The 24,250-nt window shown below is 35.2% G+C and overlaps 1 protein-coding gene across 6 annotated transcripts in view; it reads right to left on the reverse strand.

Moving 5' to 3' along the window:
• Positions 1-24,250, reverse strand: part of ATP2C1 (ATPase secretory pathway Ca2+ transporting 1) — a 51,349-nt gene that overhangs the window by 5,011 nt on the left and 22,088 nt on the right. For all 6 annotated transcript variants that reach the window (XM_026064945.1, XM_026064902.1, XM_026064924.1 and 3 more), the window contains 17 exons: positions 23,686-23,747; positions 23,239-23,347; positions 19,319-19,474; positions 18,611-18,679; positions 16,756-16,831; positions 16,321-16,387; positions 15,070-15,194; positions 13,733-13,830; positions 11,967-12,062; positions 11,763-11,852; positions 10,157-10,261; positions 8,402-8,558; positions 6,800-6,970; positions 5,705-5,802; positions 3,992-4,042; positions 3,035-3,201; positions 1,047-1,115 (listed from right to left, as the gene is read on the reverse strand). In XM_026064945.1, coding sequence (XP_025920730.1) covers positions 1,047-1,115; positions 3,035-3,201; positions 3,992-4,042; positions 5,705-5,802; positions 6,800-6,970; positions 8,402-8,558; positions 10,157-10,261; positions 11,763-11,852; positions 11,967-12,062; positions 13,733-13,830; positions 15,070-15,194; positions 16,321-16,387; positions 16,756-16,831; positions 18,611-18,679; positions 19,319-19,474; positions 23,239-23,347; positions 23,686-23,747 — 1,766 coding nt within the window. The remainder of the gene's footprint in view (positions 1-1,046; positions 1,116-3,034; positions 3,202-3,991; positions 4,043-5,704; positions 5,803-6,799; positions 6,971-8,401; positions 8,559-10,156; positions 10,262-11,762; positions 11,853-11,966; positions 12,063-13,732; positions 13,831-15,069; positions 15,195-16,320; positions 16,388-16,755; positions 16,832-18,610; positions 18,680-19,318; positions 19,475-23,238; positions 23,348-23,685; positions 23,748-24,250) is intronic.

Here is a 24,250-nt window from a genome sequence, read left to right on the forward strand (position 1 = left end):
TAACTCTGAAATTAGCCTTCTGCTGAACCCCACTGTTCTCTGCCTGCAAAAAAGGGCAGAAAGAAGGGTAACTCATTCTTCAAAATCCTGAGGCTACCATTCCCAAGGCTAACAGGCAAGCATACTTTCCTAGAGTATCTGTGCTCAGATACTCCACAGAAGCAGGTCCCTTGAAGTCTCCTACCAACACAACACTAGTATATGATGCTCATTCCAGTTTCTATACAAGAGTGGGTGGGTTTTTTTGTTTTTTTTTTTTGCAACCTCACTCAACCCCTCACAAAATGCCATGCAGCTGCAGAAACACACATTAGCAACACTGCAAAAAGGAAAACCACATTCCTGAATCCAGACGCAATGAAAGACTCAAAACACATTTGAAAATAAGGCTTTATATAAACTCGTCTTCCTGTCTTATCTACAGATAATACAGTTAGCACCATAAATGCACTGGAATATATACAAGAAAAGGAAATCAGCTTCATGGAGCTAACTTTCATCCCACAAACAGGTACATGGATTACTAAAGAGAAACTATCCTCCTGTTTACCCAGTTCACTCCATTTGAAGTACACGTTCTGGTTAAGGAGAAAAGGACTACTGTGCCAGAAGAGACACATCCCCTTTAAACAAGAACCCAGAGCTAGCTGTCCTGTTCCCCTCCATTCTCTTGGTCATTGACTTTTCACATCTTAACAGGAATAACTGTAATAAGGTTATATAATATGTAATATTATATATATAATATATATTATAGCATATACTATTATTATATATAAAATATATAATAAAGTCTATTACATTATTCTCTGGTTCTTTAAAAATGAAACAAGCCACTAGGTACAAAATACTGAAAATTCAATACCAGAAATCTTTTGCCATTATGACCACTGATATTTTCTAGCAGAGTATATCAAACTATGCAAAGTCTACAATATTCATGTGAATTTATGGAGCATCTCCTTCCTGATGCTTTCATTCATTCACAATGCAGTTAGAAGCTGATACTGCAGTTAGAAGCAATCTCATTGCAATGTTTAACTTACGTGCTCAGTTGAAATCTAACAAAATTTTTTATGTTATTATAAATTCCTTTACCCTCTTCAATTGCAGACCTGCAATTAAAAACAAAGATTACACCACGAGATAAATGAGGCTACTGTCAAAAAGCTTAAAAGGTAAACCACATAAAAGCATAAATAATTTCTATTATTTTACACAGCATTGCAAATATGAAGAAATGTGTGGAACTGAGGTTCTTATAACTTTGACAGTTATTGTTTTTCAACTCTTCTTTTATTATAAAATTTATCACAATAAGTTTCATTCCAACTGCTTAACTTTCACTAGTAAAATCTCCTCTTTGTTAAGATTCACCATCATCCCAGATGAGACTTTCTGATTCAATTAGATGATTAAAAAGTCTTATAAAAAAAGCATAGAAGTATAGGATGAAGACTTCCAAAAGCTATGCATTCTTACTGCATTGCAGTGCAGCAGAATTAAATACATACAGGCTATCTTTTCAATCTCTAGCATGTGTCACAACTTTCCTATCACATTATCACTATTGGATCAGTAAGGAATTTTTTTCTAATACCTAAACCAAGGTATTCTACTTTGCTGCAAATAAAGCTGACTTCTTTCTTCCAGTTCCCCCAACATTCAAGAAGAAAAAATTAATCACCATTCCTTTTGTAACTTCTTACATCTCTCCTGCATCCCCTTTAATCTTGTCGTCTTAGATTATGCATTCATTTTTTTCCTTACACCGTTCACCATTCTTCTCACTCTCCCATTTAGAACTTTTCTAGGGTGGTGAGCAAAACTGGACAAAGCAGTCCAGCAAAAGCCTCATCAAGCCCAAGTAAAACTAAGTACTTACCACAGATGTCTTATATACTCCTCTGAAGATATCTTAAAATGCTTCCCTTCTCTTTCTTTTTGGACAACAGCATAGTGCTGTTGACTGAGTTAGTATGGAAGCCTTTTTAACTTCCAGCTCAGTGGCTGAGGTACCCCTGCCTAGCCAGATTTTGTCATGTTGTACTTGTTTCTTCCACTTCTCCTGCTGGAGGACAAGCTTTGCACTTGCAGGCAAACTGAAGGGTTCTGAGGCTGCTAAGATGGCATTCAATAAAGACAGTGCAAAGTGCTACACTTTGGGGCTGGGGGGTGAGGGGGACGGGGAAGCTACCAAATTCAAAATGAAGGCCATCTGGCTAGACAGCAGTCCAGCTTACACCAGGAATAACCACCACCTTGAAGACTCATATGTATTACTAAATGCAAAATAAGATTGTGTTAGCTACACTCTAATTTATTTGAAATGTATCAAGTAAGTTGATGAACAAGTAACAACTAACTGGTTACCAGAAGCTGGTAACTTACTTTTACTTGATATTTAAATAGCTTACATTACAAGTATTTTTGTTTCAGAAAAACGAAGGAAAGAGCTGAATCAAACATATCACTCTAAAATTTCCTAAATTGAGAGAAATGTTCTATCTCATTTTTATGTAAGATTTATGCTTCTGAAGTAACAAATCAAGGTGCGTTGTACTGAGGACTAACAGAGGCACAATTTCACCTCAATTACCTTTCTTTCCAAATGTACTGCTAATACAACTCTACTTTGAGAAGCAGAACCACCGATCAGCATTTTAGCACAAATGCACAAGACCTCCTTTGTTATTTATATCTGATCTAGGTCAGTGGTACTGCTAACATGACAGGTAGCAGTACAGTTCACAAAGATCAAAGCAGAAAAGTTCTATACTTGTAAATACATTCTTATATTAACATACATAAAGGCAGAAATACTTCATATTTGCCCACTGTACTGTTATCTTCCTGGACTTTTTTTTTTTTAAACGACTATTATAGAAGTAATTACCATAAAAATCAATTACTTACGTGAGAACTCATTAATAACAGCTACACTTACAAGTTCAAGGAATTTCTCTTGCTTTTAACACAGGCCACATTTCATTAAAATTATTTAACACAAGGTATCTATATTAATCCAACATACATTATTGTCTGAAAATCATCATCCACAAGGATCATATCTGCTGCCTCTTTACAAACATCTGTTCCAGTTTGTCCCATTGCCACACCAATATCTGCAGCCTTCAGAGCAACAGCATCATTCACTCCATCTCCTGTCATAGCTACTACCGCACCATTATTTTGCAGTGACTAAAGAAAGGGAAAAAGAGTTTAAATCATTCACTGAAATAACCCATCCTATATAACTATTCAAGATACAAGCTTTTTTCAAAGTTCTTATAATTCTATTATAAAATTTTTAAAAAATAAATAAAATGCAGCTGTTTATATCTTAATGAACTTTTTATAGAAGATTTAAATTTTAGTCCACATGTTCAGATAGTCTACATACTAAAGTTAGGATATTTAAAAGCTGCATTTAAGAAAAAGTCAAAAAACTCTTAGAAAATGACACAAAGAAAGCATTGTGTTTATATTTTAACATTATCTTCCTCTTATATTTCTCAATATACTCCAACTGTCTCATAATGTTTGACTTCCTTCTCATTACTGTTGCTTTTCTGATTGTTCCAGTTGTTACATTGAATGCCCCTCTTTGTCAGCTTCTTTCATTAGCTTCTGAATTGAAGCATTACCTCAGGCATGGCTTGAAATTCATGCCTTTTTATCCTGTTCTGAGAAGCATCAGAAATACGGTTCTCTCAAGTTCCTAGGCAATTCAACTGCAATGGGACACAATCTCAATCAACCCCTGACCCCTGACATAGAAAAAAGCATGATGTTTCCTACCAGCAGCTTCATATCCCTTCTGGACACTACATATTTTCCTAGGTAGTATTTTCAAATACACTTCTCTTTCAAACCAAATGCATTTCAGCTTTCATCTTGACACACTGCAGCCCATTATAATTTAAGTAAAAGCACCACAAAATAGTGCCCACATTAATTGTCCTATGTTCCAGCCTCTAGTGAAACATACCTTTATAATTTTCAATTTATGTCGGGGACTGGCTCTGTAAAATACTGCAACCTGTTAAAAGCACAGTGAACAAATGGTGAAAATGAGTTTGGTACTGCAAAGTTAGAGGATACAAAAATACTTTCAAAGTCCAACTATGCTCTCATTAGTTCCAAAGTTGAGGCATCAGTGAATTGTGTTTTTAGTAGGGTGAAATCATTAACTTCAGAGAAGACTCAAAGTGTGATCTGGTAAACAAAGTTAGCACTACTTATTTTAAGATATCTGTAGTACACTCAGTTTTAAAAATCCTCTGAAACTGTGAGCCAACTTGAGCTCTAATGTCTTGTGCTGCAGACCTCCCAGACTAAATATATGCAGGCAATTGCCATGCTGGCTCTATAAATAATCTCCCTTTTCTTCCTGCCAGCACTACTGGCAAGTTACTCAGGACATTTCAATTTACTATTTTATGGAGCACGGCATTAACACATCAAAGTTTTAATGTTAATTAATAAAGATTCTAGTTTAGAATGAGTTAGTATTTTTCAGTATTTTTTGTCTCTGATCTACTCTGTAAATTAGAATTTCAGTAAGGGGAATTTCATTTTCAACAAAATTCCATACTATTAGTATTTCACATCTATTCTTCCTTTTCAAGAGGCAGGATAAGGAATTAGACTTCTCAGCAGCCACATTGGACTGTACATAGATGTTATAATCCTATGGGATGGTTTTAATGAATTCCTACTACAATTTTTAATAAATGTCTGGAAAATAATGTGGGGCTCAGGTCAAACATGCACAAAGTAACTTCTGTAATTATTCCTAGTTATTTAAGGAAAGTCTATAAGAACAAGTATTACTGAATAAACCAAAAATAAATATCACATAATTCTTTTTTTCTAACTTTTTGTGAGTCACCAAGGAAAAAGACCCAATGCTGAGAGATGTACATGTGTTCATATTATAAACACAATTGCTTCTTGATTGTAAATATTGGCTTTTTCTGGGTTACATCAGACTCAAGTATGCTGCAGTATAATTTTGCAGTCTTCTGCAAACAGAGAAGCATTTAAGTGCAAACTTTGCAACAGAGCCAAGTTTGAACCTCAGTTACATTTGATTATGACTTCAGATTTACAACTATGACATTTCTTAAGTTATTTGGTCATTTAATAAGTAAGAAGTAGTAAGTAGCCAAATTAACAAATAGTCCTTTTCAATACTCTTAGCCAATGGTTTGAGATTGATTACAAATCACTGAAGATAGACAGCTCCTTTTTTGAATTACAAAAGACAGACCACCTGTGAACAGGCAAATTCTAAAGTTATACATACAAACCACTCAAAGAAAAGAAAAAAGTGGTTTTTAACATAACAAGATGTGCTCACTGAAAATGAAAGGAGGCAAAATAAAAAAGAAATTCCCAATGCAGGCACTGAAAGGTAATGAGCTCACTGAAAAGATAATCTTGTAAGTTGAAAGAAATAAATTCTCACACAGCCATACATCAAACTCACTCAACGAAACTGGTTGTTTGATCTGGGACAGCTTCCATATTTCTGCACTAGAAGCTTCAGACTCTGATAATTTACTGTATCACTTTTTTCTATTAGAACTATGTTGTTAGTATTTCAGAAGTTACATTTTGGTTTTCCACAAATAAAAGCATTTCTCAATACAGAATATATCCTTTACTGCTTTTCAGTAAATAGTATATCAAAGCATACCTTTGGTGTTATTTGAGAAAGCTGCTGAATATCCAAATCATCTATTTCTTCTCCAGATATTGCCTGTGAATTTTTAGAATACAATCCCAGGCGACTAGCTAGAAACGGAAAAAAAAGCAAAAGCAAAAACAGTACTATAATAATTTAACTTTGTTTAAAAACATTAAGTACCAAAATTTTATTTTTACGCTTATTATTTTCTGCAGAATTTCAGATTTGAAAAGCCTAGAGCACTACTACTTTTTATTTCAATTCAGTATACTGAAGTAAATTAGCTGAACTCTTAAACAAATCCATGCTCTCAAGTCTATTCTAATCAGATATTTATTTCCTTAACCTTTTTTCAGGTCTTAAGGTCTGTATCTCATTGTGACAGGTGCCATATAAACGCTTAGTCCTTTCTAAAGAATTCACAGTTCAAAAATAACAAGACAGAAAATGAACACAGTGATAAAACAAATAAAGAAAAAAGGAAAAGATATCCTAACTGTGAAATCACTGCTAATTTGGGGGTGTACTTTTTGCATGCACTTTCAACTTTTTTCATCATCATCCTGTACATAAAAAAATCCATATTCTAGTTAAAGTACCTGTATTTTAAGGTACTGTATTATAAAAAGAAGTTAAGTAATTTATTTAAATATTTATTAAAAGCACTTAAACGTCAAACTTATATGGAAAAAACTGAGTCAAAGCACTTAAAAGGCCATATCCATCCCAAATGCTCGCTGTCAGTGGCTTAGTTTCTCCCTGTTGCTGTAAGATACACTCCCAATGCAGGGAAAAAAAATGTAAGAATCAGAAGTTAAGCATGCAGTATAGCAAAATACAGCAAACCTGATACATATCGTCTCAAACAGCAAACCCGATACATAAACCAAATTAGAAAAAATACAATTTAGGCTGAAACCATCGAAGTATCACTTCATACTTTTTTTTTCCCCCCCCAGTTTCACTGTGCCACATACTAACCCAATATACATACAGTCTACATATCTAGAACTTGGATGTTAAAGACTTAAATATCCACAACATTTCATAGCAATTAACTAGGCAATTGCCGACACCAAAAACGAGTCAGTGCACAATTCATACCAATGGCAACTGCAGTCTCCTGTGAATCTCCAGTAATCATTTTTATTGCAACTCCTGATGTGATAAGTGTAGTAACAGCTTCTTTTATACCAGTCCGTGGAGGATCAATTATTCCCACAAGCCCCAAAAAAGTCAGCTGTCCTAACTCAGGACCAGAAGCTAAAGCCAGAACTTCAGGGAACAAAGAAAAATAAGTTAACATTTGAAAATAAAATTTATACCAATGCTAATACTCTTGTTTTCCAAAACGAAAACTAATGACATACTACTAAATGTTAGCATATTGACCAAAGGCCTCGATGCTAAATACATTTATGAGTAAATTCATTCATCTGGGTATCCTACCCAAATTGAACCTATCACAAGCAGACGTTCAGAAATGAGACCTAAATGAATTAGTAGACCAGGACAAAGCAAAGGACAAAGACTGCAAATTCTTATTAATCCAGTAGCAATGTCTATTATATTCAGTATGTAGAATAGCCTGTTTTCATATATTTCTTTCTTCTAAAAAAATATTTTCTTTACCAACCCTATCTATTTCAGGTTTTAAAGAAAATTTTTCCATTTGTTTTCAGATGAAAGTGTATATATTTTCACCACTTGGAAAGAGAACAGCATCTCCATTTGTGGTTTCTGCGTACATGCACAATCTTTTATGCAACAATATGAAAGGGAGATCAGTTAATGTTTTATTTTTGATTTAGGCAGATTTTATCAAGTACATGCTAAACATTTTCTAAGGTGACTTTTACAGTAGGAATCTTAATTTCAATATATTTAAATGACATTATAGTTGTAAAAGAGAAGCAGATTCACTTTTTTGAAAACATAACGTGACACTAGGTATTCTCTTTGACAGTGAGCGGCCTGAAGTAGATGCGCAAACAACTGTCTGAACAAAACAAGCACAAAGCGGTACCACTCCTGGTACACTGGTACACCCTTTCAGTTTCTAGTAATTTCTATCTTAGGATTTCATGAGCCATGTATTACCCATACCTTCATGTTTAACAGCTTTGACTTAACAGCCAGACTTAACAGTTTGTATCTATACTTTCTCTTTACAGAGACCAGTGAAAGACAGCCATGTATCCTCCATATAATACATGCCCACAACCTACCTCCTATCAATTACTTTGTGAAAAATACTTTCAGTTATATCTGAAAACTCTACATAGCTTGTTATGATAAAAATGTAATCCTAATAACATCTTCTGACCCACAATCTGTTATGCTGGCCTAATTCACAAAGATGCCAGGAGCCAAAATAATAGAGAAATGGATGCATCTTGGCACTATTCACTAAAAAAAATAAAAAAATAAAAAAATAAAAACCAGACTATGAGATATAGAAACTATTAAGTAGCCGTTTACTGTTCTGTTGTGATGGTCATATGCAGAAGCAAAATTAATCATATTATTATACAGTCCTTAAAACCACAGCACCTGTTTTCCACCCTCCTCCATTTTAAAGAAAAACTTGCCAACCCAGTGGCACTCCCCCTTAATGTTTTTTCTTAGTTCTGCATTTTTTTTTTTTTGAACAAGCAAGCAATGACATTAAAAAACAGTTATTCCAAGACATTGAAATGGTCTTACCCCGAAGTCCTGCAGAGCCCATAGATGTCTTCTCTTGCTGGTATTGCTCTCTCTGTTGCTGAATGAGAGGTAGGATCTGTCCTTTACAGCTATATGATGTACAGTACCTAATGACTTGTTCATAAGCACCTTTCATAAAGCAAACCTCTGGTTTGTCCTAAAAGGAAAAAAAATTGTCATATGTGCATGCATTTGTGTATATACATATATACACACACACAAGTATACACACACAAGTACATACACATGCACCCATGAGAATGATGTTTGTATCTATACTTTCCTAAAAACTCTTCAGAACATGTAATGCAAATCAAAATTACATTAAAAAACAGATCTTTAGGTTTAGAAATGTCTCTCTACACAGTGTATGTTTAAGASTATTAACACCAAAACACAAGCTAAAACCAGTGTCTCATTTCACTAGACCTCATGCACAGCAGACCCTGGGGTCACAATTTGTTTATAATCTCAAGAGAGTAACCAAAGAACAGAAAGGAAACCTACACAGAACTTCAGGCCTGAAAGGACATCGAGCTCATCATCTGACCACCTCTTTTCTCCTACAGGTCATTAAACATTAAACATCATTAAACATCACCTGCACCCTTAAACCAAACCCCTAGTAACTGGACACATTTTTCAGAGAGCCAATCAGCCAATCAGCCACTTACCTTGAATATTTATTCCAATAGTTAATCAACTCATCCATTCCCTTCCCCCCTTTCCCCTTAAGAAGGGCTGCCTCCGTTCAATTTCCAATTGCTTATCATATCAACTTTTAAAAATGTTGATATCAAAACTGAATGCAATGTTCTTGCATCAGACACAATAAATCTTTACACAGATAAAAATCACTTCACAATTCCCGCTCAGTACTCTTTATACAGACAAGGATTATACAACCATATTCTCCATACAGATAAAAGGACTCAAATGCTTTATCTCCAAAGCAGAGTTTACTCTGATACTTAAATACTGTCAAGCAAGCCATTTTTCTTGGTCACAAATACTAGGAAATTTTTCCTAAAGCCAGAATCTGGGCTTCTGTTGCACATACTATATAGAAGGCTCCAGTTGCCAGACTAGCCAGAAAACAGGAATTTACGTAGCAAAAATATTTGTAGCAAAGATATTCAACTTGCTCTATATGAAGTATGAATGCAAGTGCGTGTGTGTGAAAGTAGTAGAAGAAACAATGGAAAAGAGGCTAAAAGAATGGCCTGTATTGATAATCCAGGACACTGCTGACAGCCAAAAAAAAAGAAAAGAAAAAAAACCCCGCTGAACACTATGGAATGTGCTGGCAACATCAAAACCAAAAAGCCTGTGTTTTCAAACAAAAGAAAGCTTAACTATTAAACATCCATGCATCTTCTTGCTCTTAATTCATTATGCAACTCTGCAGCCCTGAAAGAGCAGAAGACTGACAGAATTGCTTTAGCTGTTTGAGGGGGAAGGAGAAGGAAGAAAACAGTCAGATATATATTCAAAGTCTAGGATATCAAAATACTGAACATAATTTCCCCGTATGCCTCTAGAGAAAGAATTTCTTGTGATTCTTAGTCACCACTTCAGAACTTGAAACTGAAACTAGGCCTATTATCAAATGATATTCCCAGGACCGTGAACTGCACTGCTAGCTTCCACTAACCTCTGAGATGAAAAATGAAGACATTAAGTAGTATTCATAACTGTTCTACAGAAAGCAACGCAACACAGCCAATACACAATGAAACAGCGATGGAAGTTTACCTGCTGTGTTCTGTGGACACATTTAACAGCCATCCATTTTTGCTCAGAGCTGAAGGGATATTCAGCCTTCCTTATGTAGTCCTCCTGGAGCCCATCTAAACCCATCTGTATAAAACAGAACAAGTACCATAACGTCAGGACCTTCTGTGTTCAAACAGCTAAACAATTTGTTGGACTTTAAGATGAGTTAGTTAAGAATCGCTACTTAGTTAGAAATCGGTGCAAGCTCCAAAGGTGCTCTTGAGCATTCTGTTCCAGTTTAGAGAAACCTCTGACAAACTAGCACTGAAAAAACCTGGAAGCTTCTTTCAGGCTTCAGCCTAAGTCAGACAATTTAAGATTATACAGTAACTTTGATCCAAGGATCTTTAAATACTTTGTAGATTACAACCATCTCACAAACATAAGTCTTGCAACAGCTAACAATGTAGTTCTTGGTCTGACAAAACACACTACATCTATGTAGTAGATGTAGTAGCATCAAAGCATTTTTCTGTTATCTTGTTTCTATATAATTTCTCTGCTAAAGGACCTAGAAAATAACAGAAGACTGCAACAAAATCTAGAGAGGGCAAGCCACTGATCTGTAGTTCACAGGATTCAATCTGAAATGAGATTTTTTTTAATTGTCAGAATCCACTAAACTTTTAAGCTGAAACTCACTGGCTATGAAGACTCCAGACAAGTCAGATAAAATGGATTTCCATCCTGAATGCTGTTCTTTCCACAACCCAGATGCAACTCACTTTCCATGCTCTAGCCTTAACCAAGTCCAAGAAAAAATACAGATTAAAGAAGCTGCAAAAGCAGCAGTCTGCTGTAAACAAATCTTAGTATTTAAAGAGCTTCACAACATGTTCAATATCACTACCTCCCCTGCCAGCAACAGATATGAGACACACTCCCATTCTCTATTCCTGTGTGCTCTTAGCAAAATAACATCACTCTGGTCCTTTCCAGTCAAAGATTGAAGACTTACAATGAATCTCAGCAAGAAAATACATCCATCCTGTGTCCCAGTTACTTGGGGAAAGAAATACTCCAGTGCATTCATCTTGTAGTATCTTTTATAAGTTTACTCAGTCACAGAAAAATCAAGTACTAAGATTCTTTGCCACACTTCTCAGTAGCTCTAACAGGTGTGTCACAGAATAAAAGCTGTATTTAACCATAGTATTCACAATTCAAACTGCCTATGTCCAACACTTAAATGCTGCAGCCACAAAAAGTACCAATGTATTTACTAATCAGTTATCCACTTATCACTGCTGCTGGTGAAAACTGGAAAAAGACAACACAATTAATATTCAACAGGTCAATTAGCTTGTGGCAGGCAGAGTAACAGTACTGTGTGTGCAAAATAAGTACAATTAAAGACTTCATTTCAGTTCTAAATAGCTTATTGAATATCTTCCTCATCTTTCAGAATGCCCAAAGATTTCCAACAGGTAAGAAACATATACAGAAGATGAGCAGTTGCAATAAAAACCTAGGAAGCACAAGTGACAAAAAAAAAAAAAAAAAAAAAAAAAAAAAAAAAAAAGCCCCCTCATTTCTACAAAGTTCCCACCTGCCAAAAATGAAAAAAGCACCATCAAGTACACACCTTCATAGCAAGTGCAATTAAAGCCCCTTCTGTTGGCTTCCCCATTAAGGTGTTGTTTCTAATCAGAGCATCATTGCACACACAACCAGCCTAAAAGATGAGGAAGGGAAGGGGAGAAGAAAAAACAGAACACAAGTAAATACCGTACACAACTCTTGTGCCAAGTCACTGATTAAAACACATCTCTCTGTGCCAAGATCTCACCTCAACGATTTTGCTAATGGATGGGTTGTTATAACCATGGATAACATCTCCATCGAGTATCACTTCTCCAAACCTGTTATACCCTACTCCAGTAACCTGTAAGACAAACAGCCAAAGGGAGTATAAAATGCAATGTTCACTGGGTTCATAAATTGTTTGAACTTCAGCTTTTTACAATAAATATAAAAAAAGTAAAACAAGACCATTCATAATGGCTGATTTTGCCCAGTATGAATGGAGTCTCCTACTCAACTTCTAATGTAGCAGATCGAGATTAAGGAATCAATATTCTTAAGACAACTGAATTCTTCAAAGAAATACATTTGGACACTGATTTTCAAATGTACTCAGCAGTTTATATTCAGAAGAAGCTTAAGAGTAGCAATTTTATTCCTTGTCAGAAATAAAAAAACACAGTGTACATTGTTTCCTTACTCTACTAGGACATGCCTAGGACATGCTTGCAGCCTTTGGGGGGTGGGGGAAGAGGGGAAGGTGCAGGAGTTTCTAATTTCTTCCTCCCATCCTCATTCATCCCAGTTAATAACGCATACCCCTGCAGGGGAATGGAAGTACAGAGCTGGAGTCCTACTTTCATCCAAGAATAAGGAAGAAAATCGTAGTTAGGTAAACAGCCTCTCAGCTGATACCTGAGAGATGTTAAAGAAAACAAAAACGTATTTTTTTCTTTTTAATGCATAACATGTAGGCATCTCATCAGGATCTTAAAATCAAGTCTTCAGTTCAGGTCTACAGTGTAAGTACCTAATATAGTTGACAGCCATTTCAAATTATCTTTCAGTTAGGAAAAAGGAACTGATTTTACCCATAGGTAAACAAGTTATGTTAGCAGTAAAAAAAAAATATATATATATATAGATAGATAGATAGATCGATAGATTTATATAGAATTACATAGATTTCTAAGAAGAGAGAATAAATATCTGGAAGTATAAATAAGCATAGGTAAATATCAGGAAAGAGTAAGAAAGGATTCCAACATTCATTCTTACAAAAGTCAATGACAAGACTTTCCGTTAACTGTAAAGCGAATAAAATCCTGAATAAAAACAGTTTGAGAACTTAAGAAAATGTTTAAAATACACTCCCATAAAACTACATCTAGTTTCACACCTTGCTTCTTTTCCATTCCTACTGCTTTTGCTTTTCTTCCTTTTTGCATTTACTTCAGGCTTTGTAGCAACTCCCCAACCTCAGCAACCACAGCTTCACGTCTTGCTCCTACTTCCAGTTCCATTCATTAGGAAGAGTAAGAATGATAGTATGCTCTTGGGATGAAGTGCTCACACAATACATTAAGGTTTTTTAGCCAAAAGCTGGATACTTCTATTCTAAATATTCCTAATATGCAAGTTTTATTTTACACACCTGTAACAGCAGAAAAGTAGCCTCACTTTCCATACTGAAGAAAAACATCAAATCTCTCAATTTGCCTTTGTAATGAACCTCACCATCTGCCTTTTATTAGAAGTTACAGCCACGAAGAGCTATACGAACATTACATATTACACTAATAATTCTTCTGTAATTACGGAAGGCTTGAATAACACATCTGAGACAAAGACTGAAATACTGAACGAATGGACAAACAGGATTAGCCAGAAGTTGAGAAACTAGGATTTGATACAACAAATTTACACTTCCTTAACTTGCACTTTACCTGCAATACTCAGGACTATTTCAGCTGATGCAATCTATACATACAGAAGTAAAAGCCAAAATTAAAGTCTAATCTCACTACATACCTCAGCACGCTGCCCATCCGAAGTAAAAATGTGAGTTACAGTCATTTCGTTCTTTGTGAGAGTTCCAGTTTTATCTGAACAAATTACATTGCAACAACCTGAAAGAACCAATTAGTAAGACAAGGACTGTTTAGAACAATTTGAGTAGCTAATGAGGACAAAAATATTCAAGACAAAAAAACCCTCTAGAAATACTGCAACTGTTAATGTTAAATCCCATTTTCTTTTTTCACAGACAGCCAATATGCAACTACTTATGAATAGATATGCAAGGTTCTTTTGATTTATTAGACAAAGTTCCAAATACACAAATAGTCTGAAATGCTTCTATTCACTACCTCCTTATTTTTATATTGCTGTATCTCAAGCTATGTTAAATGAAGTCTCAATTAAGACTCCTGGTGAGGAGGAAACTTAAGACCCTGCTTTACAGCAGTTTTTCTTTATCAAAAATGGTAACTTACTACTAAAACTGCAGTTTTAATGAGACTGAAAAGATTGCAGAAGTGTGAAATTTGTATATGCTGTTTTAACTCAGAAAAAAAATCATCTTGAAAGTGTTGCAGCTTCTTGACATTTTTCTGAATGCTAGCTGGTATTTTCCAAACCAACAGAAAACCTTGCAGCACTAATGAAACTCAGCTAGAGAAATTAGAAATAAAGTATTTTCAATCTTCAAACACAGTAAAAGTTAAAATACAGCAGAAAAAGATTATTTCTTTTGTGTCCAGTGCGCTAAATGTTTCATGATTGAAACTGCATACAGAATGTTTTTAAGCTTTAATATTTTTAATTATTTAAGTTTTAATAGGAACAGCAAGACTGAGGGCACATACTGATTACAAAACTTTTTCTAATACTCATATTTGCATTTGTTTCCAACTGTCAACACTATTCATAAATTTATGCTAAAAAGTTAGTTTAAAAAACATTTCACAAGTATGTTATTTAATAAAAACCTCTTAACAGCAAGCTAAAATTATTTCCACTGAAAAATTTTCATTGTTCCACTGTGAACAGAGAGCATTCCACACATCCTTTCACACAAACAGTTTAGAGTATTGCTAGTGTGACATGCTATTAACCCACAAACTCTTACTGGGTTACATCTCAGTTCAAAAACTGAGCAGTCGTAGGGCCCACAAACATATAGCTGAATTTTAACTCTCTGTGTAAAATGCACTCTGTTTAGAAATGGTGTTTTTAAAGTATCACCACATTGCTAGCAAAACAAAAAAACACTTGTTTAATGCTACTCATTAACAGATACCTTCAACTTTGTGTTAATTTCCTAACATTCGTATCAAAATATTATCCCTAAGTTAGTCTGGTCATACCTAAAGTTTCAACAATAGGCAGTTTTTTCACAATAGCCCTTTTCTTGACCATTCTCATTACACCAAGGGCCAATGTCACTGTTACCACGATTGGTAGTCCTTCAGGGATTGCAGCTACCGCCAAACTGAAACGAAAGTAAACATACAAATCTTGCCTTAAAATGTCATACATTAATGCATAGTAAAGATATGCTTGCAGTCAAGAACTTTTTGTTTGTGTAGCAAGGTTAAAAGTGCGAGGAAGCAGCTGCCATTTGATTCTCATCATACACCTTTCACTGCAAAATGCACATTCTGAAGATAGCAACAATATGCTTAGACACTTCTCATTATTTGTGCAAAAGTATGAAGAAAGCTTAGAAAAAAAATCAATTGTAAGTGTTTTGCACACACAAAATACTAATTCGGACTGCGTAAAGTAGCCCAGATTGCGAAAAACATGGGTAGTCGGCACTGAACAAGTCTGTCTGGGAAATGCTACCACTTCAAGTGATCAGTGATCCACAGCTGTCACTTCCAGATCATGATATGGTGGTATGCTAAATGTTGGAATGGCACAGGTCCTTTGGAGACACCTCCTGTCCCTCTCCAACCCCCACCCCCCAAGCCACCAGAAATGCTGGCAACAGTGTAAATGAGATCAGGATAACTCATTATACAATGCTCAAAGATGCAGTTCAAGGGGCTCACTATTTTAATGCAAGTCTCCATAGTCTGATCCTGTCTGTTTCTTGAAGCAGCACTGTCCTGTGCACTGTCCATGTCATTAACACATTTCTGAGAGTAGAGCTAGATCATCTAAACTCAGGTTTATTCTCGACAGACAACACCCTGGGATTAAATTGCCATAACATTCTAGAAAACAAGCTAATGAACTACCGCATGATGGAAGACTTCCAGTCACTCCAAGTTTTGTCTAATGCCACTTATAAAATTGCATTTTCTTTATTTACTCAGTGATGGAAATTTAAATTATACAACTTTGTTCATTGTCTGTTTATCAACCTTCCAAAAACCACTTAGAAATCACCACACAACTGCATGATTTGAGAGACTGAGAAGTACATACCACATCATTAAAAAGAGCATGAACAGTCATTGCCTTTTTACAGCACAAAGTCAATTTTTGTTTTATGTCACCTATCTGAACTTAAAAGTAGAGTCTGTGTGCAAGCATATTATATATCATTAGCTTTCAAATACTTGCTTTAATGGATGAACTATGCTATTTATATATAAAAAAAATCTTACCTCACACCAATTGTGAACATATCAAGGATATGCTTTCCTTGCAACCAGCCAACCAGCATGATAATCCCTATAAACAAAATAGTTGTTTTAATAAATACCAGTATGCACTGTAGCTTCAAAAACAAAACAAAAAAACCCAAAACAACAAAAAAAAAAAACACACACCACAATACCCACCCCCCCCAAGCTTATCACAATGCTATTACAAAGATCTAAATCTGGGGGTTCAGCAGTATTTTTGTTTCCCTCGCTTTTGGAGCATAATTTTGTCAGCATGGCAAAAGTGAAGAAAGTTTCTGCCAGCCTAGTTGCACAATCATACTAGCAGCGAGGTGCTCACTCATGGTCATCTTGAATCAGAACACAAGACAGTTTATCAAGGAAGACATAGGGATTACATAATAATCTATAATTATTTTACAAAGATTCTCTTACCTATTATACCAAAGGAATACAAGGATAGCTGTTTTCCTAAGAGATCCATGCTCTTCTGCAGAGGTGTCTTTGGAGCCTTGGTGAAAGGTAAACATGAAGCAGTTAACAAGCACATGTTAAACAAGTATAAATTGTATCAGAAATTTTTCCAGGTATGCAAATTTCAAAACACTGTCAGTGACTAAAATGCAGTTATAATGTATGTTTACTTTGTGAAAACATACAGGGCTACTTTGTTTCACTCTTGTATAAAATTCAAGAAGATTCAAGAATACTTCAATGGAATGAAAAATTTATTAGAAATTCTTCAGAAGCTTTGTGGTGTCTATACCAAACCTAATACAAAAGGTCAAAGACGTTCAGAAAAGCCACGTCAATTAAAAACCAATGCATTTCTTCAAAACTGAAGTTCTAGATAACAAGAACAAAACTGACTTTTCAACGCCTACATAGGCCTTAAAGCACCCAAAAGCCAACTATATCTCAGGAGGAATTTGCTAACTATCTGCAGGAAATGAAAAATTAGCCAAATACGAAACTATGGAAATATTTAAACACTCTGCTGCCAAAAAAACCAATAAAAATTAATTTCTGGAGGAGACAAAGCAAAAACTTTAATAAAAAAAAATCAAGAGAGTAAGTTTATTTTTTAATAGTAACATATGGTGAACTACAGTTTGGGAAACATGCAGAAGAAAAACAAGAAAAGTGGGTCTTTGTAAAATCTTTGTTCAACAAGTTATGGAAAAAACAGTGTGTATGCTCTGTTGTATCAGCTGGTATCAAGTTTGATTCACTCTTACCTTCAAAATTAACTTTTAAAACAAGATAAGATAAACATTACACGTAAGATTAACACTACAAAAACAACCCTCCCTCTGGTATTTCAGATTTTTTTTTTTTTATGTAGATTGCTCACATACTTTTTTTTTTGTTTTATTTTTCATTAGTAATTATAGCTGTTACAATACAAAGTAAATACTATTGTACACATAATCATATTTTCTTCACACATCTATTAATGTGGGTTCCACTTCAGGTGACTGGAGAGCAGTATCCCCCTGAAAGATGGTAGTGAGGCACTACAGATAACAGTGTGAGCTCCTGGCTGGCACACAACACAACATCTAGTGCTCTTATTTGCTCTGTTTTGGCAGATTTCAGAAATGTAGGTATTTGAAGGAAAAAAAAAAAAAAAAAAGTGCTGCATACTGTGCCAGCTCTCGCCCTGACAACTGCAGACAAGACTGTCACCCTATGATCCTACTTTGGTCAGGCAGCCAGAGAAGAGGCTAGGAGGTCCCACAAACACACACTCAGGGGTCTGACTTTCAATGTGGACCCGAGTACTGCAAAAAACAAAATCATGGTGGGAGTTTGGTATCCACAAGTCAAAGGAACCTTCCCAACCTTAGAAGGGTAAGGTAGAGACCATGAAGCAGCAGAAGGCACATGCATAATCCTAAACTACACTACTAATCAAGGGAGAACCGAGWCCTATGTGTGCAATGCACAAATCTGCCATACAAATCCCTCCCCTTTTCCAGTTGAAAAATACACTTCCATGAACTGTAATTAGATTTGTTTCATCCTTGAATAGGTTCAGAACATTATTTAACAGGTAAATTATCCATAGCTGACCTAAAAATATTATTGCACAGAATTCAATTACAACTTCCATGTTTAAGAGCTCAGATTTGTTTCACTAGAGGAAAGGAAAATATTAAAAGCAATATAATTAAGTTTAACTAAGTTTCTATGGAATAAACTCACTCGATCTCAAAAATACACAATTTTAATGAATGAAGTTTATATTTACACAATGTATGCCTTGCTTTTAAATATTTACTCTTACCTCTTCTGCTTGCATCATTTTGAAAACCTCCCCAAATTCAGAGTTTTCTCCTGTTCCAATAACTATACCCTAAAAAAATAAAATAAAGTGAATTCTACTCTGAAGTGTAATTTTTTTGTTAATGATGATTCCTGACACTTTGACTCAAATGTGGGCAAACAGCCTGCTGTGAATTTCCTTAACTTTACTCATAAATTTACCTCTTGGCACAAATAGCGCAAGTATTTTTTTCCAAAAAACATTTCACCTCCATGAAACAGAAACTTATATTCTGTACAGTACTAAAGTATTTAGTAACTATCAGTAATGACTCAGTGAAACAGCTATCTAACATTAGCTAAAACAGGATTTTAGTTACGGATTTTCAAACTCTGATATGTGAATGTTGTTCTAGAAGCCTAATCGCACATCCTAGATAAGAGAGTTTCTGATCCTTTTTTCCCCTACAGATTTGAGCACTCCTGGCCCTAAACAAGCAAGATTCTGCATCTGAAAAAGCACTAATGGGAGAAGTGCTGCAGTATATCAGAGAGTTAAAAGTCATCCATATTTCTATTATAAGGGTGCACTTCTATTACTCTAGAATCAAAGTATATGTAGTCATTAAAGTACTTTCATCAACGAACAGGCAAACTTTAAAAACAAGAACTGACTCTTTCAAACAGTTAAAGCATGCAGAATATTCCTCCTTATCAATAATAATTTTACCTTTGCTTTTCCACATCTGACCAGTGTTCCCATGAAAGCAATATTGCTCCTTGAAGTAAGGTCGCCATTGGTTGCTGCTGGCTGAGGAGCTGTAGATTTAGCACAAGGAGCTGTCTCACCTGTGAGACTAGATTCATCAATAGAAAGATCCACAGCCTTTGAAAACAAAATACACAGACTGGGTAAAAAGCACGACAACAAGCTTTTATAAAAGGTCAGAAGTGATAATAAAGATCTCCTGACATTTACGATTAAAAATTTTATATCCAGTTTCTTCATATGGTAGGAAACCTTACGTCAATATCAACCATGTTGTAAGGATCAATGAAGCAAGTAAAAAAAGTCATATGAACAAGCACTTGCACAGAATATTGCAGCAATGCACTTGCTTTACAAAGTCAAAGTTTATTCATAATTTTATCTTCACAATTGTTTTTCTATAAAACAGTCAAGAGAGGTTGCAACTGTGATGCACTCCACCACCAAAAAAACCAGTTRACTGGGAATGCAAATGTACATACGTATTATCATTCCCTCAATTCTCTGTCCACTTTCCCCATCATTCCACCTATCACGGCCCATTAAGAACTGGCTAACAAAAATTCTATTTTATACAATGTTTTTTCATCCATAAAGTCTCAATAGGAAAAATGCTATTCAGACAACAGTCAAGGTAGACTGCAGGAACAGAAAGGCTGTCATATTTTGGTTTTAGGTATTGCATTTTTTTTGGCAGCAGGTGGGGAGGGGAGAGGAGGGGGCAGAATCAGAGAAGGAAAGACAAGAAAAAAGGGATTATTCCCTCAGAGCTAACTAGCTATGTCCAATAGACAAAAAAAAAAAAGGGAAAAACAAGATTTGGTTGCAATAAATATAACACAAAGCCAAAAAAAAGAAGTATCTGGTAAAAATCTAAATCCAAGAGAAATGTCTTTCCCCAACTGACATAATTCTAAGTACTTCTATTGACTTTAATGGGTATTGAATATCCTTTAAAGTACAAAAAAGCCTGAATCACAACATCTGTAGACACAAAGTCCTAAGTAATTCTGCATTATTAAAAAGAATAAAGCCAGTAATTGTGACCAAATCACTAAATCTCAAGACAATCTCCTTGAGGAAAACAGTGTTAAAGGATGCACAATAAAATTCAATTGCCAAATCTCTTTGAAAGCGTAACATTTGCAAAGAGTAAATACAAGTCAGTTACATTGCACACTATAGTAGATCATAGATCTACTGGATCTATAGTATAGATAGTAGTTTAGGGGGGTTATTCTTCTGTTGGTTTTTTTTTTCATTTTTTTCTTAGTGGCATGTCAAATCTGATACACTCCAGCTCTAGCTGGACAACAGAATGAACATAGGCTGAGAGATCAAAAATAATTTAGTCAATGTTAAAAAGAGGATAGTACCTTTACTAAAGTGCTTTCTGATCAGTCAAATCCCTCTAATTCCTGCTATTCTCTCAAATAGTTACCAGGGCAGTACCCATTTTTAAAAGGTTGGTGCTGTATCAATAAAGGAAAAGGGACACTTGTCAAAAACCGCAATGAATTTTTCAAATCAAAACCATTAAGAATGATTAATCCCAGAAAGTTCTATAATAGTCTATCAGTGATGCATTCCTCAGACTCCAAACTGAAACAGTATGAAGATGCCACAGTGTTACTATTCAGGCTTAGCCTTAAGCTTTGAAACATTTGTTTATCATCACTCCCAAAAGGATTTTTGTTCAAAGCCTACATTGCTATAGGCATGTAATGCTCTAGCTTTAGAGAGGATTAAGATAAAACTTGATGGACTGCTCATTAATGTACAGCAATTTTAGGCCAGAAAAKGTTTTCAAACATCATATTTTGGAAAATGGGATTAACCTCTCCCAAGACTAGTCCAATAAATTTCTTTTCACATTCATGAAAGACTTCAGAAAGCAAAGTGCTTAATTATCATTTTTGCAAAGTGCTTAATTACCATTTTTGCAATTTTCTACAACAGTATCATCAATTAGAATATGCTGAGAGATTTAGCTCTTTATCTGAGAAGATGACCTTTGTGTAATTTTTTTCATGTCCCTCTTCCACATCACACTAACAGGTGGGGACTGGTGGGGATAAGATAATTTTTCCAAAACAAGTGACATTAAAGAAAAGCTAATGCTGTTAAGCTATATGCTTATTCACAGGAAATTTGAGCTTTGTCAGAAGAAAATGTAAATTAAAGATATACATGGAAAAGAAAATCAATCACGTGTACAAGTATCTGAAGGGAGGGTGTCGAGAGGATGGGACCAGACTCTTTTCAGTGGTGCCGAGCGACAGGAYGCAAGGCAAYGGGCACAAACTGAAACAGAGACGCTTCCATCTGAACATGAGGAAAAATTTTTTCACTGTGAGGGTGACAGAGCACTGGCACAGGTTGCCCCGAGAGGTGGTGGAGTCTCCTTCTCTGGAGATATTCAAAACGCGCCTGGATGCARTCCTGTGCAATGTGCTCTAGGTGACCCTGCTTGAACAGGGGGGTTGGACTAGATGATCTCCAGAGGTCATGGTCAGTCTTTTCACAAAAAGATTGGCCTTCAGATTCCTAAGACAAGCCATGCACATTCCGCCACATAGGATTTAAAATACATACATAAAAATAAATATATATACATATACACATATGTATGTGTATATATATATGTATGTGCATATATAAAAATCCCCAACTGTGGGGTAGAAATTTCCTGTGCTAGAATGAGGTTATGGCATGCTCTTACTCTCAAACAGTTTGCAACAATAGTTGAGATAAAGACAGTGCAAATTTTCATCTAGTGCAAGTCTATAAAAACATACAATTCCCCTTCTGCTTCCCATTGTGAGAGCTGCAAGAGTGTTACTACCATAGCATACTAGGAGCTTATGAGCAAGACAGTAGATGCTGTTACAATACATTTTTACACCCATGCAGAAACTGTATAGTTGCTAAGGGAAGGAGAAAATGTTTGAAGTCACAAATAAAAAGAGCTACTATCCAGCAAAACATTAAAGTACAGGCTACATTACCAACGATTCAGACAAACTTTCAGGACTGACACAAACTTGTCTCAGAAACTAACTAGTTGGTTGAGGCTTTGTCTATAAAACCAGCAATGATTAATCCAGTATCAGCTGTGGGTGCTTCCAAGAAATTCAGCTCAGCTTGTCCTGAAATTACTTTAACACAATGGCCCAGATACATCATCATCCACAGGATGCCCAAAATTTGATAGAAAAGCAACGTGATATTCTTTAGCCAAAATCAAAGTTAAGAGGAATACATATTCCACTTTGTTTTTGGAGAATTTGCAAGTACTGTTTATAGTGCTATTGCTTCCACTCAGACACTTCCAGCAGTGCTAATGTTATTAGTCAAATATTTGGTAAACTAGAAGACTTAGAGAGAAAAAGATTACATTGGCACTATTTCACAAGTATTTATTTTAATATTCCATTATCAGAGAACAGTGAAATTATACCCTAAAGATTAACGCAAGTAAAGATTCAAAATCAGCTGCAAACAGCAGCCAGATGTCACATAATTCAGACTGAAAATGATCATTTTGTAACTTCTTTAACATTTAAAAGTATTCTTCAAGCCAAAATTTCAAGAATGCATAACATACATAAAATTCAACAAGATCTGAGACAGTTGCAAAAAATCCTGCTCTGTCATTTCCTACATTCAGGAACCACAAATATTGTTATAAGTGAGGATTTTCAAAGCAATTACATTTGGAAACTGAATTACTTTGAAATTTCTATTAAAATAGTTAAATAGTTGTGAGTTCCGAACAATAATACTTACTGTTGTTCAATAATCAGTGGCCATCTTTTGTTTTTATGGGACAGAGGGAAAGAGAAGTTATTAAATGTTAAAACAGTATATTAGGTATATACCTCAAATAATCGTAGATCAGCCGGGACTCTGTCTCCAACTGACAGGCAGACTGTATCACCTGGGACTAAATCTCTTGCAAGCGTATGTTCCACCCTACCTTCTCGTACGCTGTAGGTGAAAACATGAAGTCAAAGTGCATAAGAATGTCTTCTCTGGCATTTTGTCTGAGAAAAGCTTTCAAAGTGTTGACTACATATTGCAATGTTACTGGTTTTAGAAGTCAACCAAATAAGATTTCTGTTTTGCTACTTAAGTTACATCAGTAATGTCATCTGAAAAGTTCAACAGGCAACGTGGTGGAATAATATTTTAGGCTCCAAGCAAAACATGTTTTAAGTCAGTATAACAACTTGATATCAAAGTGGTAAGTTTTTGAAGAACCTACTCGATTCAGATTAAATTTAACACTACTTAATTTAGGACTGAAGGAACAGACAATTCCATACCAATGGCATTCTGGAGGCACAAGTTTACTAAGCTCTTCAAGAGATTTTTCTGATCTGTACTCCTGCAGACACAGTAAAACGCACAATTAAAGCACAGAATGTTTTTAAAACAGGCAAAAATTAAACAACACTAAGATAAATCCGCATCTACTGAAATCTGTCTTATTAGTAATTTGTCTTAAGGTAACATTCCAAAGAATCATTAAGGGATGCCATTCAACAGTTCCGTATTAGATACTTTAAACAACAAATACGGTTCAAACATTAAGAATTTTACAAATTTAAGAATTTGCCTACATGCATTTCTTAAGGTTAACAAAGGTTCTTCCCATTTTCCCTCAGGCCTTTTAATACTTGCAGTAATGCTTCTAACTCATGGCTCAGACATGATCAAGTTCCACAGTTTAGCAAGTTACTGCATGTCAGCAGTACCAAAAATACTGTGTTCATACTCTTAAGCCCTGGAGAAATAAGGTAGTATAACTTATCTCAAACCTCAAAAAGCAGATTACAAAATTAAAGAAAGATACTGAGCACAAACACAAAGCAATTTTTGTTTATATAC

The sequence above is a fragment of the Apteryx rowi genome, unplaced genomic scaffold (assembly GCF_003343035.1).
Source record: "Apteryx rowi isolate R43461 unplaced genomic scaffold, aptRow1 scaffold_1019, whole genome shotgun sequence".
NCBI classification, from domain to species: Eukaryota; Metazoa; Chordata; class Aves; order Apterygiformes; family Apterygidae; genus Apteryx; species Apteryx rowi.